The following is a 20654-nucleotide window of genomic DNA, read 5'->3' as shown; positions in this document are numbered from 1 at the left end:
AGGTCATACCTCATGTTTTCTCTATTTGTTTGTTTCAAACATATTTTTCTTTTGCCTGATTGTTGCAGCAATTTTTCATGCTTGAATTTTCTACATATATACTTGATTAATCTTTGGACTTGAGAATTTTAAATAGTCAAGTAAAGTTGTTATGTATCAACGTGTCAATGGACCAAAAGTTTTGCATTGATCTTTCAGATTTCGTTGAAAGAAATTTGTACTTTTTTCAGTTTGACGTAATGACGTTACTAGGAAGTTATTTCATTTAGTATTGACCAGACGGTCAAAGAGAAACTAATTAATGCTAGTACAATTTTTTTATATAATTTTAATTTTTATGTTCTAAAAAAAATAATGTATGATATCGATATGTAATATGTATTTACAAGATTAAATCACAATGTCTCATCAATAAATTTCATCTTTATCCAGCGAAGTGCAAGTCCTAGTATTATCAATTAGTCACTAAATTATGTACTCTTTATAATTTATCTTTTGTACAAAAACAGTTAAGTACTTTTATAGAATATTATTGCATATATCTTATTTTTTTACCTTCAAAAAATCATTTAACTCTAATCTTAGAGAACTAGTTTTGGTGTAGTGGTTAAATTAAAGACAATGTTATCCGTATGAGAAGTTGCAAGTTTGAAATTAAGATAATTTTTTTTTATAGATAATAAATAGTTGAGTAGCTTGATCAACCTCATTTTGTTTTTTAAAAAAAAAAATCAGCTCTCCTACACCAGATAACACAAACATAAAGAAGAGGACTACTAATTTTGGAATAAAATATTAACATTAATTTAGATAGAATATTTTTAGTAAGTCATTATTGACTAATCGCTGACATGACATAATTCTTTGACCTAGTTAATCATATTAATGTTAGTTTGTAATAATCTAGAAGTCAATAATACAATAAATTATCATATGAAGCTTTGTTCATGAATTGAATGATTAATAAACTGACATTTTGTTGCCTTAAGTATTATTGCATTTATGAATCATTTCGAGTCAATAATTGAAATTGTGAAACTTCATAATATAGATGATATATATTCTTAAAAGTCTCTAACCGAGGTAATTAGCAGGAACACTAATTAACCATTACAATGTTAGTATGTGGATTAAAAGATGGTTAAGTTTTACAAACCATTTGACAACAGATATCATTTTAATCATATAGATACATATTTTAGGAACATGGTATTTGACAGACTCCGAATAAAACATTAAATAGAATTGTGTTCGTGTCATTAATGTTTTCATTCAGTGTTAAGTTTTAAAATATGAGGTATTCATCTTTCCTACTAAGAGATGTGTATGTGTGATTGTTATCTAACGCTGTCTGTAAAAAGCAGTTATAACGGTAGCTCTTCGGTATACATAACTTAGCTGAGGAAGTGATGGTTTACCAAAAGTACTATTGTCCCTCGTATCTCTATACGAGTTATAGTATCACTGGGCCCCTTGATAGAATAAGATTATCAGCATAAGTATAATTACAAGAGTAATTATATTTGATAATATGTTCAAGATCAATAAAAGATTAAGTTTGCAAGGATGACACACACCTACCTTGAAACTGATCTGATAACTACGAGACAAAGAATTAACACGAGTAAAATAGTTTACTGAATCATGGTATTGTACAGTATAGCATCATCTGTGTAATTGGATGGTCATAGTGCATATGTCAGATGCCTCCTATAATTATAGAAGTTAAAACAGTTTTAATTCTATTTACCAACATAACACAGATCCTATTGGGTCACACCATATAGGAGCTACTCGGAGAATCTTATTGATTAATTATAAATTGATTATGATTAATAATAAGATGGTTATAATTAATTATACATGATATAATTAAATTATAAATGTCATATAAGATGACAAGCAAAAACAACGGTTAATTTATAAACGTGCACGATACGTTATATAAAAGTTACCGAAACAACAACCGCAAAAAATATAATTGTTCAGAATAATTATATGGATACTAATTAAATTTGGGCCGAGGGTATTTTGGTCTTTTCACATGTCATCCTTATCCGCATGACACGTCATCGTTTTTATCCACATGACACATCATTGTTCTTATCCACATGACATGTCATCATCCTTATCCACCCGAGGGTATTTCGGTCATTTGGCAACCGCCATATAACCCTATAAATAGGGGTGGAGGCGTAGAGAGAAAAGTTACTGATTCACTTCATATCGGATCGTGTCAGATCGATTCGAGTTTCTATTTTCTCTCTTTCTTGGTTTCTCTCCCAAATAGTGTTTCGGTTGAGAAAAGAAAGTTATACGTAATTGACGTATAATCTTGCGTGCTATTGAGAAGTATATTTGTGGGATTGGTGAATAGTGTTTTCTCAAATTTTGCGATATTTCAGTTTTGCTTATTAGTGAATCTGAATAACTGCAAATTGGTGTTTACGTGTTTTCATCTTTTCTCGATGAATAGTGTTTTTGCAGAATCTCACGGTTTATAGTATTTCTGGCAAAAGAAATAAATCGCTCTCCGGTTAGTTCTGGTGGATAACCGATAGAGGCATCAGACGTCTGATGCTCCGAGACGAGTCATTCCCGTGTTGGATTTATTGCCAACCTCGTTGGATTTAATGCCAACATTGAGCATATATGTAATCTAATTATGGATTGTTTACTGTCATATATGATTTTCAATTAAAGTGATCAAATAAGGTAATAGACAATTAATATATTCATTAAGATGTGGTCCATAAATGTGTAGAACAATTTAGGCAAAGATCAAATCATTGATGGACTGATTCTGAAATTTGCAATTAAGGATACTGATTCTCCAGCAGCTGCACGGATTTTGATGCAGTTGCACGCTTTTTGATGCATGTGGCCATAAAATGGTTTGGGGTTAGGGTTTGGCAATATGTCGACTCTATACCACCAAGAAAAGCACAGAAACTGAACATATGTTTTTCTCTTAAGAAAAATACAGTTCTATGTGCCTTCTCTTCTTCTTCCACCATAAAAAAATAGAGAAGAGAAATCCATTAGGAAAATTTGGAAATGATTTCTCAAGGGCCACACCTTGCTGTCTTGGAAGACTTATTTCTCGACTCGACGACAAAAGGCGAGAAGGACTTCTTGCCATTGAAGACTTGTCTCGTGCTCACGGAGACGGTTTGCTCTGCCATGGCTTTGGATATTCCATGACAAACGGCATGGAATCAGGTATTATGTTCCGCACTTAAGATTTATGTTTTGGGTCTCTTTTGTTAGATATGTGTTCTAAAAGTTATCTTATGTTGATCACTTTTATATGTTATGTTTATGAATTTGATGCTACATGCATTTTGTTCCATGAAATTTATGTTTATCTTTAGAAGTGTTCAAGAAGATGCTCTTGGTCTTGAACCATAGAACTCTATATGATGACAAACATAAATTTCTAAAATGTTCACAAACTTGGTTATTAGCATGGAACACTAATATACCATGATAAGTTTGTCATGTTGATTAAAGTACATTGTAGTTCTATAAATGTTGATAAAGGCTTATCGTTTAATAACATGAGTATATGAAAGGTTTCATATTTTGAACAGACCTAACGAATGAAAATATTATATGGGTTATGTTAGTGTCATTAATATTTTCATTGTGTCTCAGAATTCTAAGATATGAGATGTATTTCTTTTTCACATGAGAAATATATAATGTAATTAGTATTAAAAGCTGCTTATCATAAGTGGTGATAAAAATATTAGTTCCTTGTATATAACTTGTGCGGGAGAAAGTTATATGTCAATAGTATCATTGCCCCTCATTTATAATGAGTGATGATATTTTATGGGCCCCTTGGTAAAGTAGAATTATAATGCATGCAATATAACTGAAGTGCAGTTATATATTTATAATTTACTTAAGAGACCAAGAAACGAATATAATACAAAGATGACACGGTCCGACTTTGTATATTATTCATAATATCATGTGGCAAGGAATGGACACAAGTAATGTTATTTGTAACGTTACTTTAAAGGATCATGTATTGTAAAAATGATACTTTACATCTATGTTATTTGGGTAACTATAATGTATAGCTAGAATACCGCTTATAGTTTATGGTAATAAAATGTTTTATGCCATTGCCAACATAACACAGATCCTCCATATAGGTCACACCAACTGAACGAGAAACAAGAAGGATATTTTATTTATATGATGTATATTGTTTCATATGACATGAAATAATATATATGTGATAAATAAATATCATGACTGCTTAGAACAAAAATAAATTTATGAGAAGTGTGCATGTATATTATTTGGTATAATATGGTACGTATTATATAGTATAATATACATGACACATAATTAATAATGTGCAAAACATTATTATAACATAAGTTTATTAAAACCCAAAATGAATATGAGTTGAGGCAGTTACTGTAGCGCGCACTGTAGCAGCGGCTAGGGTTGTCTCTTTTAATAAAGAAAATTATACTATGAAGGTTACACAACGGAAATCCTAGTATATTTGTATATAAGGAGAGGTAGAGAAGGTATTCAAGTAAGCAAGCAAGAAATTTTCTGAAAATTTATTTCCTTCTCTTCCTCTCCCTCCTAGCCGCCATCCCTCTTTCTCTCATATTATTGATTTCTCTAATGAAGAATTAGTAGAAGAACAAGAAGGGTTATTAACTAGGTTCTAAGCTTATATTAGATTAAGACCTCTAGCAAGGTCTTTCTAATCCTTGTTTAGTTCAAGGTGAACACTAGGAGGCCGTTTCGACAAACGAAGGTATCCAAGAGATCTAGAAGAGAATTCGACTTCTCTCTATTTACCAAATTGACATTTGGTAGAGGTATATCCAAATCACCTTTAGTAGATAGATTTGTGATGAATGAATGAGTAGATATCCATTTGCATACATTTGAATTGCTTTAATAGAATTAGCATAATAAAGTAGATCCATAGATGCTTGTAAGAGGGTCAAAATTTTGAATTTATCGCCTTGCAGCATCATGAAATCCTTCATCTTTGGCATAGGACGATCATTAGGTTAAGGTGGAAAACTGTTTCTCCTTCCCCGGGGTGTAAGTGTTTGACCCCTAGATGAGATGTAATTGTTTGATCTCTAGATAATGCGTAATTGTTTGGCCTTTATGATTCCCAACATCCCGGAGTCGCTCTTCTCGCTCGGTCTTCATTCCAATCCGAATTTGGAAACAAGGTATAAACAGTGTTGCAAAATGCGGTATGTGGAAGGACACCGCATACCGCATATACGGTATGCGGCCGCATATGCGGATTTTTATGCGGACTAATATATGCGGATTTTAAAATAAGAATTCATATATAATTTGTATCATTATATGCATAATCTCACAACAAAAATAAAAATACAAACATAAATGTGAAATAGTGAATAGCTGTAGTCAACATATCAGTTATCACAGGCCACAACTCACAAGTCAGTTATCACATAACTCAGTTATCACAGCATAATACATAAATTTCATAGCATACAAACATAATGCGGTTCTATGCGGCCGCATATGCAGAACCGCATATTAGACCGCATATGTTTTTTCCTATGCGGTTTCCAACCACATACGCATATGCGCCGCATAGAACCGCATTTTGCAACACTGGGTATAAATATTATATTAATCTGTTTAATTAGTAAGTAGATCTGTAAAAGATTAAAAGGTCATTGCAATGAAAGACTGGAGATAGACAATCTCGGTGGTCTTTCCGGTATATCCTTTTAATCCACGACTTGAGTTAGAATTAAAATTTTTGTTTTACGGTCTTTCCGCAGCTTAAGCCTAAAGAGATTTTGAATACCCCGAAACCCAACAATTAAATTATAACTCAAGGTCTTGTTTGGCACTAGTAATAGCTCAATGTTCACAGCGCTTTTAAGTTTTAAGAGTGTAAATTTATGGTCATGCATGTGTCTACAAAAACAGTGGTGACATTTCATGTATTGAATGGGCATTAGGGGGGAAACAATATGGATAATATTCGATATATGTTTTTGAAAAATAGATGTGGATATGAATACTATATAATTTTATGTTTCAATTATTTGTATCTAATAGTAGATATATATAACATATATTTTAATATATATTATAAAAAAAATATGTTATTTAACATTAAATTAGATAAATATTATGAACTTTAATATCTTTTAATATTTTTTTAATATTATTTAATAAATATCTGATCCGATCTGTCCATATCCATCTGATATCCACTCTGTATATGTATCCAGAAAAAAAAAAAGGAATATGAATTATGCTCCGTTTTCACTCCTAATTGGGCATTCATGATAAAATAATGTATATATATTTGTGTCGATTAGGTGTACAAAATAAAAATCAGAAGGTCGAATTAAGTGCGTGTGGTGTGATTTATTTTTTATGAGAGACACAAAAGGTAAACGTATTTGCAAAATTTTATAAAATATAGAAGATTACAATGTAATTTAGAGGGGTCAAAATAAGTGTTTACTTTTTTTTTATAAGAGAGGCCAAAGCCCTTTTCATTCAAGAAAAAGTTAATTTACAGCATCATGTGTTCATTATCTAATATTCGCAACAAAAGAGAGCCCAATAACAGCGATAAATGCAATCCACAAGATAAACTGCATATAAAACCAGCAATATAAAATCTAACTTTATAACTCTAAGCCACAAGAAGGGCCTGACAACAAGCCACAAAGGGCTGGGGTAAATTTTAGCTAAATCAAAATTGGCCATTAGAACCAGAGTCTGCCATCTATTGCGCAGCTTCTTCATAAAGAACCATCGGGAGCTCAATCTCAACAGGGGATGGTGTTCCATATTGCTCAGGTGATGATGTCGTCTGCTGCTCCATGGAGTGATCATCTGGATGCCAACTAGAGATTGGAATAGCCTCCGTGTCCACCGGCAGCCAGAGAGACAGACAGTCCTATACTGGAGGTTTGACCCGACCTGTCCAATAATGCACAAGGGAGATAATTAGAAGAATGATATGTCGTGGTGATTTTTTCTTACCTGTTTCAAAGCAAAGTTCGTTGCGATGTTTCCAAAGTGTCCAACAAACTGCACTACAAACAAGCAACAAGGCAGCTCTTTGATGTTTAGGTAGCTGCTTAGCAAAATGTACAATATCAGAAAATTTAGTCCACAATATACTAGCAGATTGACATGATCCCATGAAAAACCATATTTGTTTAGTAAATGCACATGTAACAAACAAATGGTTAATGGATTCCGGCTGATTACAAAATTGACATATTGCCCTGCCAACCTTTTTTCAACAAATTATCCATGGTCAAAATTCTATTTTTATGAGTTAACCACATAAAGACTCTAATCTTGAGAGATATTGGTACTATCCACCAAAGCATCGTATGTTTGAGTTTGACCCCTCTATAATTCAAGAATTTATACAAGGACTTGACTGTAAATTTCCCATTTGCATCCCATCTCCAACTAAGTTTAAAATAAGTGTTTACAGAGTCTGATGAATTTTTACATGTTAGCGTCATTGCTGGCAGGGGCGGAACCAAGGCCTGGGCCCTGGCCCCCCCTTGGCCCATAAAAATATAAAGAGCCCTTTAAAAAAAAAAAAAAACTGGCACCCCCTACATTATTTATGAGCCCTTGGTATCAGGGGTGGATCTACTGAGGCCCCTGAATTTGAAATATTTAGTAGGCCCATTACAATTTAGTATTTGTGCCTACCTGATTTAACATAATGCCTACCCCTGATTCAGCCCATGAACCTTTTTGATAATTCTCAGACCTGAACGGGTAAGTGCTTTTAAAGACTGCACCTCCCACCTATTTTATAGCCTTTGCATATGTTCCAGCGCTTTTTAATTTTGTTGTGGGATTAAGCCAGCGATACTTGTATATAACAATCCAGATGCTGTGTTGATAAGGGACTAATTGGGCTACCTTTTTGGGCTGCTCCCGTGACCAATAATGACTGATAACTAAGTTTCTTCAACAGGTAACTTAACTTTTTTATGTTATTACTGCCAAATGATTGATTGGATATAATACTCTATTTATTTGTTCTAACTTCCGACAAAAAATATATTTCACATAAATTATTACGTCTCAAACTTTGATTAATTTTCAATTTTATTTAAACTCATGAAAGATTGTTTGTTGTGTTTTTCATATTGATTGTATTTTATCTAGTATTCGATTAGTTAATGGGTTTAAACCCGATTAGTGCCCATTCGCCCCTGCTTGGCACCTCTGTTTCTTTTCACTCTTTCCATTGTTTCTTTTCATTTAATCGTATAATATGAAACTAAAACTGATATTCTGAGAGAAACTAGTTAGGCCCCCCCTACCGATCATTCCTGGTTCCGCCACTGATTGCTGGTGTCATCAACACAATTTATTGATTTGAGAAAAGTTCAATTAAACCTTCCTTAAAGAGTCCAGTTATGTTATAAATTTAATCATTCAATGATTATAATTGTCAAGTTTGATACTTAACTTTTAAGACCTGTGTTAAAAAGTTCAAATCGCAAAAAATACAGTCCGTTTGAACATTGTTCTATAAATGTTCAGTTAAATTATATTTTATAATTCAATAGTTGAACATTATTTCACTTTGTTATGCGGTAGTCAAGTAAAATTTTATGCATCGTTTATATCCATTTACGAGGGTGCTATTACTCTGCCTTTTTTCATATATAATTGAGAAAAATTTAAGTAAAATATAAGAGATATTTAATTTTAATAAGCATGTGAACAAATTCCTTTATGTTCCCTACATTAAATACCTTGATTATTGGGTTTTGTTTTATATATAACATGTTACCATTTGAAACTTCAAATTTCAAACTCAGGACCGTTGTTTTATTGGGTCAGATGGTTATGCTCAAGTACTTTTGGTTAATAATTAAATCTATGTTTGTTGGACTGTATATATATATATATATTTTTTTTTTTTTTTGAGGAGGGTTCAAATGCCTCCATTTTTAAAAATTTAAATAACTCAAAATTTAAAACTTAAACATCAAAATAAAACCGTTAGATGTGATCTATGTTATTTTCTCTATGTGCCCATAAAAAATTATCACATTTTGATTTTGCTTTTATGTGAATCAATAAGTTAAAAAATCAACGTCTATAAATTGTCCACATTAGTATACATTTTTACAAGCTCAAGATGACAACCAAAACAAAGTTGAAATGCCATAATTTTTTACACGTGCATAGATAAAATGGTATAGTTCATATCCAACGGTTTTATTTTGAATTTTAAGATTTAAATTTTGAGTTATTAAAGTTTTTAAAAATAGAGGCATAATGGAGGCACTAAAAATGGAGGCATTTGAACCCTCCTCATGTATTTTTAACATCTCCGTCTCCTTCTCTTTCCCTGTAATGGAAATAATGCCTTGAATCCACAGGCAGGTTACTGGTTCGTTCAAAAACAATGAGCAGGAGACATGAGAGGTAGACAATATAATTTACATATATCGTTTGCCTTGTAAAATATTACTTTTTTGAGTATTAATTAAGGATAGTTTGTTAAATAGTTTTTTGAGTATTAAAATCCTTAATTAAAATAGATAGTTTGTTATTCTTATTACTTTTTTGAGTATTAATTAAGGTAGACAATATAATTTACATATATCGTTTGCCGACTTCTTTCAAAACTATTTTGACTTATTTAAAAGACTCACAAATTGTACTCTTCCTGTACCCTTTTATTCACGCATTCAAAAGGAAATTTATACAGATAATTCATAGAGATTTTAATTTATCAAATGTCATATGGTAGCCTTAAAATGTCAGTGATATTTCAGATACAGGCATACCAAGAAAAATACATATTAATCCGGATGGGGAAAATATTTTGTTATAATAATAAGAATATTAAATAGTTGGGTGACTTGACCTCCAACCTTTATTCAAAAAAAAAAAAACTTAAAATGTCATTTTTTTTGGATTTTGTAAAATTCTTTAATTTAAGTTCATAAGTGTTAATTTTGTCATCTTTTGTTTCAATTATCCAAGAACGTTAACGTTTGTGCATGTAGTCAGGGGTGGAACCAAGGTCTGGGCCCTGGCCCCCCTTGGCCCAGAAAAATATACGGATGGCACTGGACGATTGGGCTCCGCGATGACACTCTGGCCCCCCGACCCCCTCGATGGCACTCTGACCACTGGGCTTCGCAACGAGGTGACGAGGGCACGCAATTAAGCGATCTGTCTCTAGTTAGCCCCCCTACCGATCATTCCTAGTTCCGCCACTGCACGTAGTACATGCTAGGTACGCACTGGGGTGAACCAAGCATTTCTGTGGACAATATTTCTTTATCCAGCTCCGACTTGTTGCACATGGAATGTTACGAATGTAACATGCCATTTGTTTGGCGAAAGAAAGCAAATGCCCTTGATCTCATCCGAGCATCATGGGCCCATCCCTGAGAAGCCAACCAATGGAGGAGAGGCTGTTTTGTTTTTTTTCGTTTTTTTTTTTGTCTTGAGCACAACACCATGGGGAATTCGTATCCTCTGAGATATCTCAAACTTTGCGTGACTTTATGGAAAATCCCAACCGTTTAAATACGTTCTGCACGAATCTTAAAGCACACATAATACTGACCCCTACATCACCCCCGAATGGGCACCGGACACGTCACAAAAGTTGAGATATCTCAGAGGAAACGCACTCACCATTGGGTCGGATCTTATTTATTCCTGTTTTGTTCAAAAAAGAAAAAAAAATATTCCAATCAATGAGGTTTTGCTTGGTGGCCGTTTACTTGTCACTGGAGCAAGAAGGAGACAAACCAGGAGAAGTAATTAAACCTTCGCCCATTGTATCCTCTCTGTAAGCTTTGTAAAATGCTCCACTATAATAGCTTCGTTTTTTTTTTTCTCTTTTTTCTAGAGAAAATGAGGATTCCTTAATTATTTGATATATTGACCGATACAAAGGTTTAGGTTTCAAAGTTTCATAAGATGGTTAAAGAAATAGATTCAATACAATTATATCTTAAAAAGAAAAAATATTTTTTTTAGAAATAAAACACAAAAATCACAAAACAAAACTCTTCGGCTATGATCCGTTTGCGATCAATGGAGGAACTTCCATTGTGTGTAAACTTCATTGCCCGGATTCTGGATCTGTAATGTTTTTTATTTAATCTCTAAAAATTATTGCACATCATTCCTTTGAACATCATTAAAGCGATATCTCTTTAGTTTGTTGATTGCCTTCTTTATCCATTATAAAGGCAGCGCATAGAGCTCGTAGAATAGGTGTTTGATGCTCTCAGTATCCCTTCTGCGCATTTTTGCATGTACATATGTTTGGTAAATTTCATTCTCTTTTTGCCATAATTTCTGCTGTTAAAATTCTCTCATAAATTGGTTGGGATCATCATCTTATCATGATAATTTTGACAATATTTTCATAAATTAATTTAAATATTTTCAAAAAATAGAAAAAGATGTGTCGAGATGTTATTGGTCTAATAGATTGATTATGAATCAAATTTCATATCGTTATCTGATGTTCTATCAGAGAAAGTCATAGATAAACCGTTATAACTTTTGATATTTGATAAACGGTAAAACTTAGTGAAGTTTCATTATTATTCACGTGCAATATAACTATAGTAAAAGTTCAATTTTAAAAATTAAATTTCAAAACTACCAAGTTATTTTTTATGATTGTCAAAATTATTAAGTTAATTCATTAGATCCAAATCCTTAATAATTTAATAAAAAAAACTGACTACTCAAGAGTTGTCTATACATTTAATTTATTTTTTATTTTTACCCTAATAAAAAAAACTGTTGATACCAGTACTGATGTAATCATGTAATAAGTTCATTTACGAGAAATCTTAAGCAAATCCTGTTTTTCGATTTCCATCATAGAGAGTTTGAGATCCAAGTAGGTGTAATGTATGCAGGGCAAAAGAATATATGGAGAAATAAGATGCTAAGCACCTCTTATAAATTGAAATTTTGTATTTAATTTTTCAATTTTTACAAAAATTATTATCAGAAGTTCTCTGAAATTACATGACATTTATTTAGTTCTCCAGTCTCAAATTTTTTTTCCCCTGAATATACGTGTAAACGATCTGAATAGACAAAATTTAGGCACACATACTAGTTAGTCATGGCTATTGTGTGAAAACTATAGATGCATCATGCATCCATCCCCTTTGGAATGATGTTCGAAGGAGGCATTATTCATTGTTCCGACAATTGTGTACACAATAGGCTATCTTCTATTAATTAATAAATCTTTATATACCAAATATATATATATATATCTTAGAAGGACAGATAATCACGCATAATATAGTTTATTAAGATAGTCGCAAGTCCAAATTCGGCGTATGTTATTGCAAGTAATATAAAAAAATAAAAAATAATCTTCGTTTCATGCTTAAAATAAATATATATATGAGGAGGGTTCAAATGCCTCTATTTTTGGTGTCTTCATTTTTAAAAACTTTAATAACTAAAAATTTGGAACTTAAAAGTCAAAACAAAACCGTTGGATATGATCTACATCATTTTATCTATGCACATGTAAAATATTACGATATTTCAACTTTGTTTTAATTGTCATCAAGAGATTGTATAAAAATGTACTAATGTGGATAATTTTTAGACGTTGATTTTTCAACTTATTAATTCACATAAAAACAAAATTAAAATGTGATAATATTTTATGAGCATATAGAGAAAATAACATAGATTACATCTAACGGTTTTATTTTGACATTTATAATTTAAATGTTGAGTTATTTAAGTTTTTAAAAATGGAGGCATTTGAACCTTCCTCTATATATATATAGAGTAAAGCTAATATACACTTAAGTGTACCGTACTCTTAAGTTTAGGCCGTTCGATTTCTTTAAAAGTCGTGCTATCACGACTTTTAAAGAATCTACACAACTTTTAAAGAAATCGAACGGCCTAAACTTAAGAGTACGGTACACTTAAGTGTATATTAGCTTTACTCATATATATATATAATTATGATTTACCATAGTGAGCTAAAAGCTTTAAAAAAGTAGAACTAAGATGTTCTTAAACTTACCAAGAAATTTGGTGAGTCTACTGAAGAATCTATTGGATTCGCTTTAACCAACGAATCAAAACAGTTGAAACCATTCTATTTCAATTTTTCACGAGTAATGCATATACATTAATTATAAATTTTGAATTAACTTAGTATAAAGTCAAGCGGTAAAAAAAAAATGCATTAAAATTAACTTATAAATCTGCTTTTTCGATCACTTGAATTTAAACTAAATTAGTTCAAAATGTGTACATTTGATAAACACATCACTCATGAAATAGATCGGTTTTAACGATTTAGATTTGTTGTTTGAAGTTAGTTCGATTGATTTTTGAATTAAGCTCATTAAATTGGTGAGCTTTTACTCATAAATTTACCCTTAAAAAGGTGATATAGGAGAATGGCTTTTAAAAAGTAACATCCAAATTTCAATATACACAATCTGAAGAGTAGTTTGTGACCTATTTCATCACCGGAACGAAAAAAAGATTCGCCAAAGTTCGGGTTGAAACAATTTTACTAATAAATTAGCACTTAAATTGACAGTAGAATAGGACTAAGGTATACAGATATATCACGGATTAATAAAAATAGGCATGAATTACATGCTAAACGTAAAGTATTATAGTTGGTTGAATCCAAAACAAAGTCAAACATACATAATATATCCCCTACCTAATACAGCATATACTTATAATTGAAATTCAGCTATCTATTCAGAGCCTGGATGATGTTGTAAAAGATTAGTTGACTTGAGCTCGTGGTCGGAAAGTAGAAATTTTCTTCAAGTTTTGTTGCTTTCCTTCTTGAGTTATTTTACTAAGCCAGGGTCAGATTGGATATGATTTATAATTTTATATTATCTCTCTCTGACCCATCGCATTACGCTCAAAGACCTATTGCAAAATATACTTTTCTGGTGGTCACACTCCGGGATTGTTGGACTATTTTAAAGAAACAACTAAACGAATTCCACATCACAAACTTTAATGTGTAAAAGTCAGAAGGAATTGAAGTATAATAAGTTCCAACCTCCAAAGACAACCAAGATGAACTTATTTTTAATGTTAGATTATAACTGTAGATGATGCGGTAGATGAGATCATGAGACACCTGTATTTGGGTGATGAGAGAATCGATGATGAGAACGATAGCAGAGGTATATTATATGCACATCACAATACTTAAGGGATTAAAACATTAAAGAATAATAACGACATAAACAACTGCACTGTACGCTTTTTATTTTACTCCAAAAAAATGTCATTAATATGAACAATGAACCTTCTAACGAGTTCATGTATTGGTTGATGTGGATTTATTATTTACATCTATATACAGGCTCCAAAAGAAAATAAATTATTAATAAAATGCAAAATCTAAAGGCTCTACTATAGCCGCTATAGTGCCTTCTGGTCAAGCCGTTCATTCCAGTTCAAACACCGGATAAGGCTGCGAAACCAATCGCCAGTTTGATCAGATTTATTAACAGTCGGGAGCGGGTGCTGACTCATGCAAATTCGAACAGAGTCACCTCTTGAGAGTTGTTGCCTTCTCTTTCCATCGAAAGACACCCATGCATTACTTCTTGTATCCCCTGGTATCTGGTAAAGATAATATATGTTTATTTACAGATCTGTAAGAGCCAAAATTGCCCAAATTGGTCTTTTTAAAACTAAAATTGAAACATTTTTGGGGTCCAAATTGGAAATTGGTAACACCTATTGTTCAGGGACCATTTGTGTAATTTGCACTCCATTTTGCATGTCTCCCAAAAGTTTCTCATTTTATTTTTCTTGCTGCAGATAGCACCGCCATTTAAATTGTAATTGCTGCAATATTAAGGCATATTCTTTCTCTCTCTTTTATCTCCCTTATTTATGTTGCGAAAGACAATTTGTATATCACCAATCTTTATCTCAAATCTAGTATTTTATCTTCGCAAATTTAAATATAAGCAAACCAGACATATTTGCATGCTGTGCATCAAGTTTGCATAAGATGGTAGAGGTAAGTACAATTTTCAGGGAAACTCAAGTGCAATTTGGTCATTTTCATCTTTGCTTTAACCTTAGTTTCAGCAAACCTGTTCCAAAAGTCAGGTGCTAGATGCAAATGGTGGTAATACTACAGGGGCAATTTGCAAAGAGAATGAAGGACAATATCACTATAACTTGGCAACTCAAGGTCAACTTGACCTTGCTTACAAATGTGGGAACAAAAGATCACCTTCAACTCAAGCTGGGAAGAGTCGGGAAGTATTACTGGCCTAAATGAGAGAGAGTGTGGGCAAATTGGTGTAAACAACATGCATGGCACATTTGGATGAACCTGATACAAATTAACCATTAGATGTTGAATTAGAGCAAATTATAAAGTTGAATAAGATACTACAGCTCAAGCCCTGATAACTGTTATCCAGCTTTGGAGAAATAAATTAAGCAATTGTTGAAACCAAGAAGAACAAAGCAGGGTGAAATTATCAAACAAACTCTTGTGACCACTCAACCAATAATGGATTGATGTATTAAGTGCAAATAGCAAAAAAAAAAAAAAAATAGTTACCATTGAGCCTCCTGCAGCTGTGGAATAAGCAGTGCTGCCAGTAGGAGTAGCAACTATAACTCCATCCCCTTGAACCTATAATTTTATATGCCAGATACATTAAAACAACAGAAGTCTGAGCATATTTTACGTAACATACAAGAAAAAAATATATGATCAATAATGGATCCATAAACCTCCTGTTTGCAAAATCCCAAAATCTTTTGTACTACTAGCAAACATTAACCCATAAGCCTCCCATTTATCAAAATCCAACATTCTTTGGATAGTTGCATTTACACCTAATTCTCATATCAGAGCATACAAAAAAATATGTATGAAGCATTTTTTTTTTCCAGGAACAAACTGAAACAATAATGGATCCACGTGGATGTTCTTTTCTGCGTTTCCATGAACCAATCAGAAAGCACAATTGTTGATACAATACAGAAAGAAAAAAAGTAATAACCATGTTTTGCTTATGAAAGCTGGTTGTTACAGGTTGCATACTGTACTAAAGTAACTCGTGGTAGATGCCGGTAGCAAACATGACTGTTGAGTATTATTGTAGATATCCTCAGAATATGAATTTGCAAAGCCCAAAGGAACCAAGCAGAAAATGAACAAAATTTAGCAACTTACTTTGGTAATAAGGCGATTATGCTCGTAACACTCAATTTTGGAAAGATATGGGTTGGAACCCCTATCAACCACAACTTCATTCAAAACATCAAATACTTTTCCTGGAATTGCTTTTCCATTACGGAAAATCTCGCACCTGAGGCGCATTCTAAGAGTTATGTACACCCCATCCAATGTGTTGTTCCCATGAATTACTGCTCTCAAGTCTTGCTTAAAACCATCAAACTGTGACAAATAGTAAACTTACTTTTAAATTCATAATTGATGGCTTTCATTACTTATTAACATAAAACTTCAGCATAAAGGAAGATGTTTTGTCTATATAGGTTCAGCATTGACCTGTATTTCACAGGTCAATCAGACCGGACCCATTTTAGACTGACCAATTTAACTTATTGGTCAGGATTCCTTGACTAACAAGTAAATTGAGGTCAGATTTGGCAGATATTGAAGACTTGACCATACACATTTAGTCGACAATTTTTTATCTATCCGATTTTTTCAAATGTTTGGCATGATTATCCCAGTTTTTAAAGGTTTGATAAGTTTCTGAATGCATGTGGCAAGTGAATGAATTAATATGTTTAGACTATTGAGAAAATGCTAAAAAAAAGCTCCAACTACAGGACAAAATGAAACAGACTGAATTCTTGTACTTGGAAAGTTATTTTTCAGTGTTTTCTCAGCTGGTCGAATGCATGAGTCCATTATGACTTTTGAGTGTATGTAATCTGAAAGTAGGCATAGTCTTGCCAAACACTTGAAAATAGGGATATTGATGTTAAACATTTGAAAAAGGGACATGCAAAAAAGAAATTTCATATATTCTTAGTTTCTGATTCTTCCTTTAACTTAGGCCAAGGTTCAATTGGCCCAACTATTTTCTGCCAAATGCAACATAGAGATAGATCATAAACTAACATGTAATCAAATCAAGCTCCATACTTCACAATTCTGCATGCTGACCTGATCTGAAATGTCACCATGTATAATCCGGTCTGGTTGGAGCTGATTTTACTTCATAAATATAAATATGCCAACTAACCCCCAAAAATGTGTAGATTACTTACAGTGTGTGATGTAAGGAAGCCGAGAGATCCAAGATTGAAGGAGACGACAGGTGGGACCGCGCTTCTGAACAGATTTGATGCATGTAAAATTACACCATCACCCCCCAAGCATGCCACAAAATCAACTCTCTCGTGAAGATCGCTATGTTTAAGTCGTATAAACATGATCAACAAAAGAACATGCATAAAGATGTAATCAGTTTATTTGTAAGGGTATTCTTGTTTATATATATGTACAGACAAAATGCCAGCTAATCACACATAACCCCTATAGAGAGAAAAACGTTTGCGATAGTTTCCATGTTCCAGGGGGTACTTAGAGATGCATAGATCTTGTCAAGAGTGTACTGATATTTTGGTAATTTGGTCATGTACAAAATTATTACTTTTATTACCTGGTATCTTGAGTGTAAAATGTCTGTACAAAGCCATAACCAGGCATCCTTGCAAATATATCATGCACGTCGGGTTCCACAAGCACATTCATTTTCTCTTGATAGTACAAGAACTTAGAAACCTGCAAAAAAAAAATAAATAAATAAATAAAAGAACAAACTTTCAGACTTCTAAGACTGAAAAGTTATATAAGATACTGACTATAATTTTACAAGTGTACCTCTTTAGCTTCTTCCATGAGTTCATCACCCAATTTCTTAAGCAGCAAAACTGTTTTAGGAGGAGATTTCCACATAAGCATTTGTTGTTGTGTGCTGGGGTGTGAGAAGGCCAGGGATGATTCAGTAACTTTTTCTCTGGTGCATGAAAAACCATCTGTACGTACGAGATACATCTCAGCTTTCTTTCTCGACTGGAGACGTACCACACCAGTAGCAGATGCACACATATTTGTTTCCACTAAATCCAAACTTCTGCTGGGTGTACTTTTGTTATTTGAATTTCCATTAAAATTTGTAGTTTCAACAGCTATTGTTTTGTTGTCAGTGTTGTCTTGTTGAACTTGGATGCCATTTATATTCAATTCAAGAGATTTAGGTTTTCCATTATTAGGATCATCATTCAATAAGAGATTATCACTCTTCAAATTAGCCTCATCAGAACTTCCTGGAACCCAAGTTTCCTCTTTTGATGGACTTGCATCTTGCATTTCCTTCTGAGCAGGGGATTTGTTTAAATACTTCATAGAAGTAAGATAATTCTTTGGATAAATCTCTCTTTCTTTGAAAAAATTGCGCATTTCTCGTCTTGAGAAAAGATCACATTTTGGAATCTGTGCCTTGAAGGGATTGCTATTCATAGGAAAATTCACCAAACCTGCTTCTTCAAATTTGCCATCTCCATGTTTCAAATCACCAGTCATCTCTGGGTCTGGTAGGTGGGGCCCATTCCCATTTCGCGGATCCATTTCACCATCTTCACAGGTGCTTTTACCAGGCTCAAATAGTGTGCCATTTTTACTTTCCAAGATCACGCTCTCATTTTGACCAACACCACCATTAAAACCATTTTTAAGAAATTTAGTGTTCAAAGTATTCTGCTTTGAGGCACGTGCAGCATGCTGCTTCCATCTTGACACCATGGCTGAAGTTCTATTAACCCCCTCTTGACTATGCAAATAAATTGGCCTCTTAGTAACATCAGAAACAATCAACGCAAACTCATGGACCTGGTCCACAGTAGGTGCAGTTCCAATCTCAACGGGTAAGTTCACAACCTTGATTTTTCCACCTGATATTGCCTCTTTTAGGGCTGAATTATAGTACCCATCCCTTGCCCCTTCTTCTTCTTCTCTCAAATCCACTATGGTTTTAAACCCCTTTTCCAATAACCAATTCAAACCGTCTTCAGTCACCTGACCACCTCTCCAAAATGCTGGTTCAGTATCCTCGGGATTCGCATAAACTGGGTACCAGTTTGCAAACAAGGTTGGGCACGGTGACCCATCAACCCGAGAGAAACCGGCATCGTAACACACATTCCTCAGCCTCTGCAACCGCCTCCATATATCAGTATTTCCATCCTGGTATGGCAACAAGTACCTTAAGAGAGCTACTTCAAGGCTCTCGCAGCATTTCTTCATCTCCCCTCGAAAGACAGCAAGAGGAGGGAGATTTCCTTGCGGAAAGTTTGCTTCAAAGGAAGCAGAATTACTGAAAGTGGAGTTGCTAGAAGTGGACCTGCCTGAAACAACTTCCATTCTGGCATGGGTTACCAAAGTGAGCATGTAGCCAAGTACAGTCACAACTTTTTCTTCAAGAATAGGTAATTCTTCTGACGGAGTATCATAGGAGATTGTGCATACACCAGTTTCAGGATTGCATAGTGTTTCCATGATGGATGTGTGGAGTTGTTCAGCTGAGCGAAATATGCGACAGTATGCCTCGATTTCAGCAATGTCCCCTGGTATGGGGCCTACCCATAGAAGCTGGGATGATTCGCGGGATTGAAATGTCTGTTGAGATATTAAATGGTTACAATTATGGCTACTAAGATGAGCCAACAGGTCTTGTACTGTAACAGTAACAATTACAGTAATGTAAGATCATACCAGTTAGCTACTAACATGGCTCAAATATACCCATTCTTGACCCTGGATCACATTTTTTTTTTTTTTTAATTGGATAATGAGGAAATTAGGTTTAACAAAACTTCAATCAAGGTCCCAGTTAAAACGAAAAACGACCCTATTGCACATTTGATCCAAAGATTCACCAAAAATAACTATAAAAGAAGCTACGTAAAGTGACCTGAGAATCTAAGCCGATAGGAGATGAAAAGAAACTGGAGAGTCGATCCGCCTTGGCGAGCGCCAGTACTACGGGCCTAGAACGCCTCCATTTCTCCTTCCACAAGTGCCACCCACCATAGCTTCCACCAGTGCCACACGAGTGAAGCAACGACAGCCTGCTGGGGCCCTGGCATCCACAGGTCGCCAGCATGGCATCTGATTTCCGATCGGAAATGAATAATTCCTGATCGATGGAATCTGTTAATGGAAAGATCAGTCGTGATCCACGACTCGTGGATAACGAGGCGCTTGCTTCTAAACTGTAATGATCTACTGATTCAGAGAGAGAGAGAACACTTAAACAGGGAAGTGGATAATTTGGGGCATGGTCTCTTAAGTAAATTTTCTTTTTGAAGAAATTATGCTAGGCGGGAGGACATGAAAACCCGTGGCCACAAAAATTGTGTTTTCACCTTCGGTTGGCACACGATATATATCCACCTGTGGGGCCTGAAAGGAAAATTCCAAGCTTGGGTGACTCGTAAATCATTTATTAGCAGTAGTTTAGGCGGTTTAGCACTAAAAAGAGGCACACAACGCTTCACATTTCCAAAGGCAAGTGAACTAAATTCTAAAC

General features: G+C 33.8%; 1 protein-coding gene across 1 annotated transcript; it reads right to left on the bottom strand.

Annotated features, from left to right (window-relative positions):
- Positions 1-14294: 14294 nt before the first annotated feature.
- On the bottom strand, positions 14295-20485 carry NADK2 (NAD kinase 2). Its single transcript, XM_078300828.1, has 8 exons — positions 20037-20485; positions 17948-19741; positions 17727-17848; positions 17332-17473; positions 16262-16486; positions 15641-15715; positions 15305-15406; positions 14295-14679 (listed from the first exon to the last, which is right to left on the bottom strand). The coding sequence occupies exons 1-8, from the start codon at positions 20226-20228 to the stop codon at positions 14476-14478; spliced, it is 2856 nt and encodes a 951-aa protein (XP_078156954.1). The 5' UTR covers positions 20229-20485; the 3' UTR covers positions 14295-14475.
- Between the last annotated feature and the right edge of the window lie 169 nt (positions 20486-20654).

Source organism: Carex rostrata, chromosome 1 (genome assembly GCF_964058835.1).
Source record: "Carex rostrata chromosome 1, lpCarRost1.2, whole genome shotgun sequence".
In the NCBI taxonomy this organism is placed as follows: Eukaryota; Viridiplantae; Streptophyta; class Magnoliopsida; order Poales; family Cyperaceae; genus Carex; species Carex rostrata.
Note: the sequence above shows the minus strand (reverse complement) of the source record. Positions and strands in the feature narration are given on the sequence as shown.

What these genes read in the sequence shown, in the direction of transcription:
- NADK2 (XM_078300828.1), bottom strand. Translation starts at nt 20,228, where the DNA reads ATGCTGGCGACCTGTGGATGCCAGGGCCCCAGCAGGCTGTCGTTGCTT. An exon ending in ATAATCGCCTTATTACCAAA is followed by an intron (nt 15,716 to 16,261) that starts GTAAGTTGCTAA and finishes ATAAAATTATAG; the next exon opens with GTTCAAGGGGATGGAGTTAT. An exon ending in CTTCCCAGCTTGAGTTGAAG is followed by an intron (nt 14,680 to 15,304) that starts GTGATCTTTTGT and finishes TATCTTTACCAG; the next exon opens with ATACCAGGGGATACAAGAAG.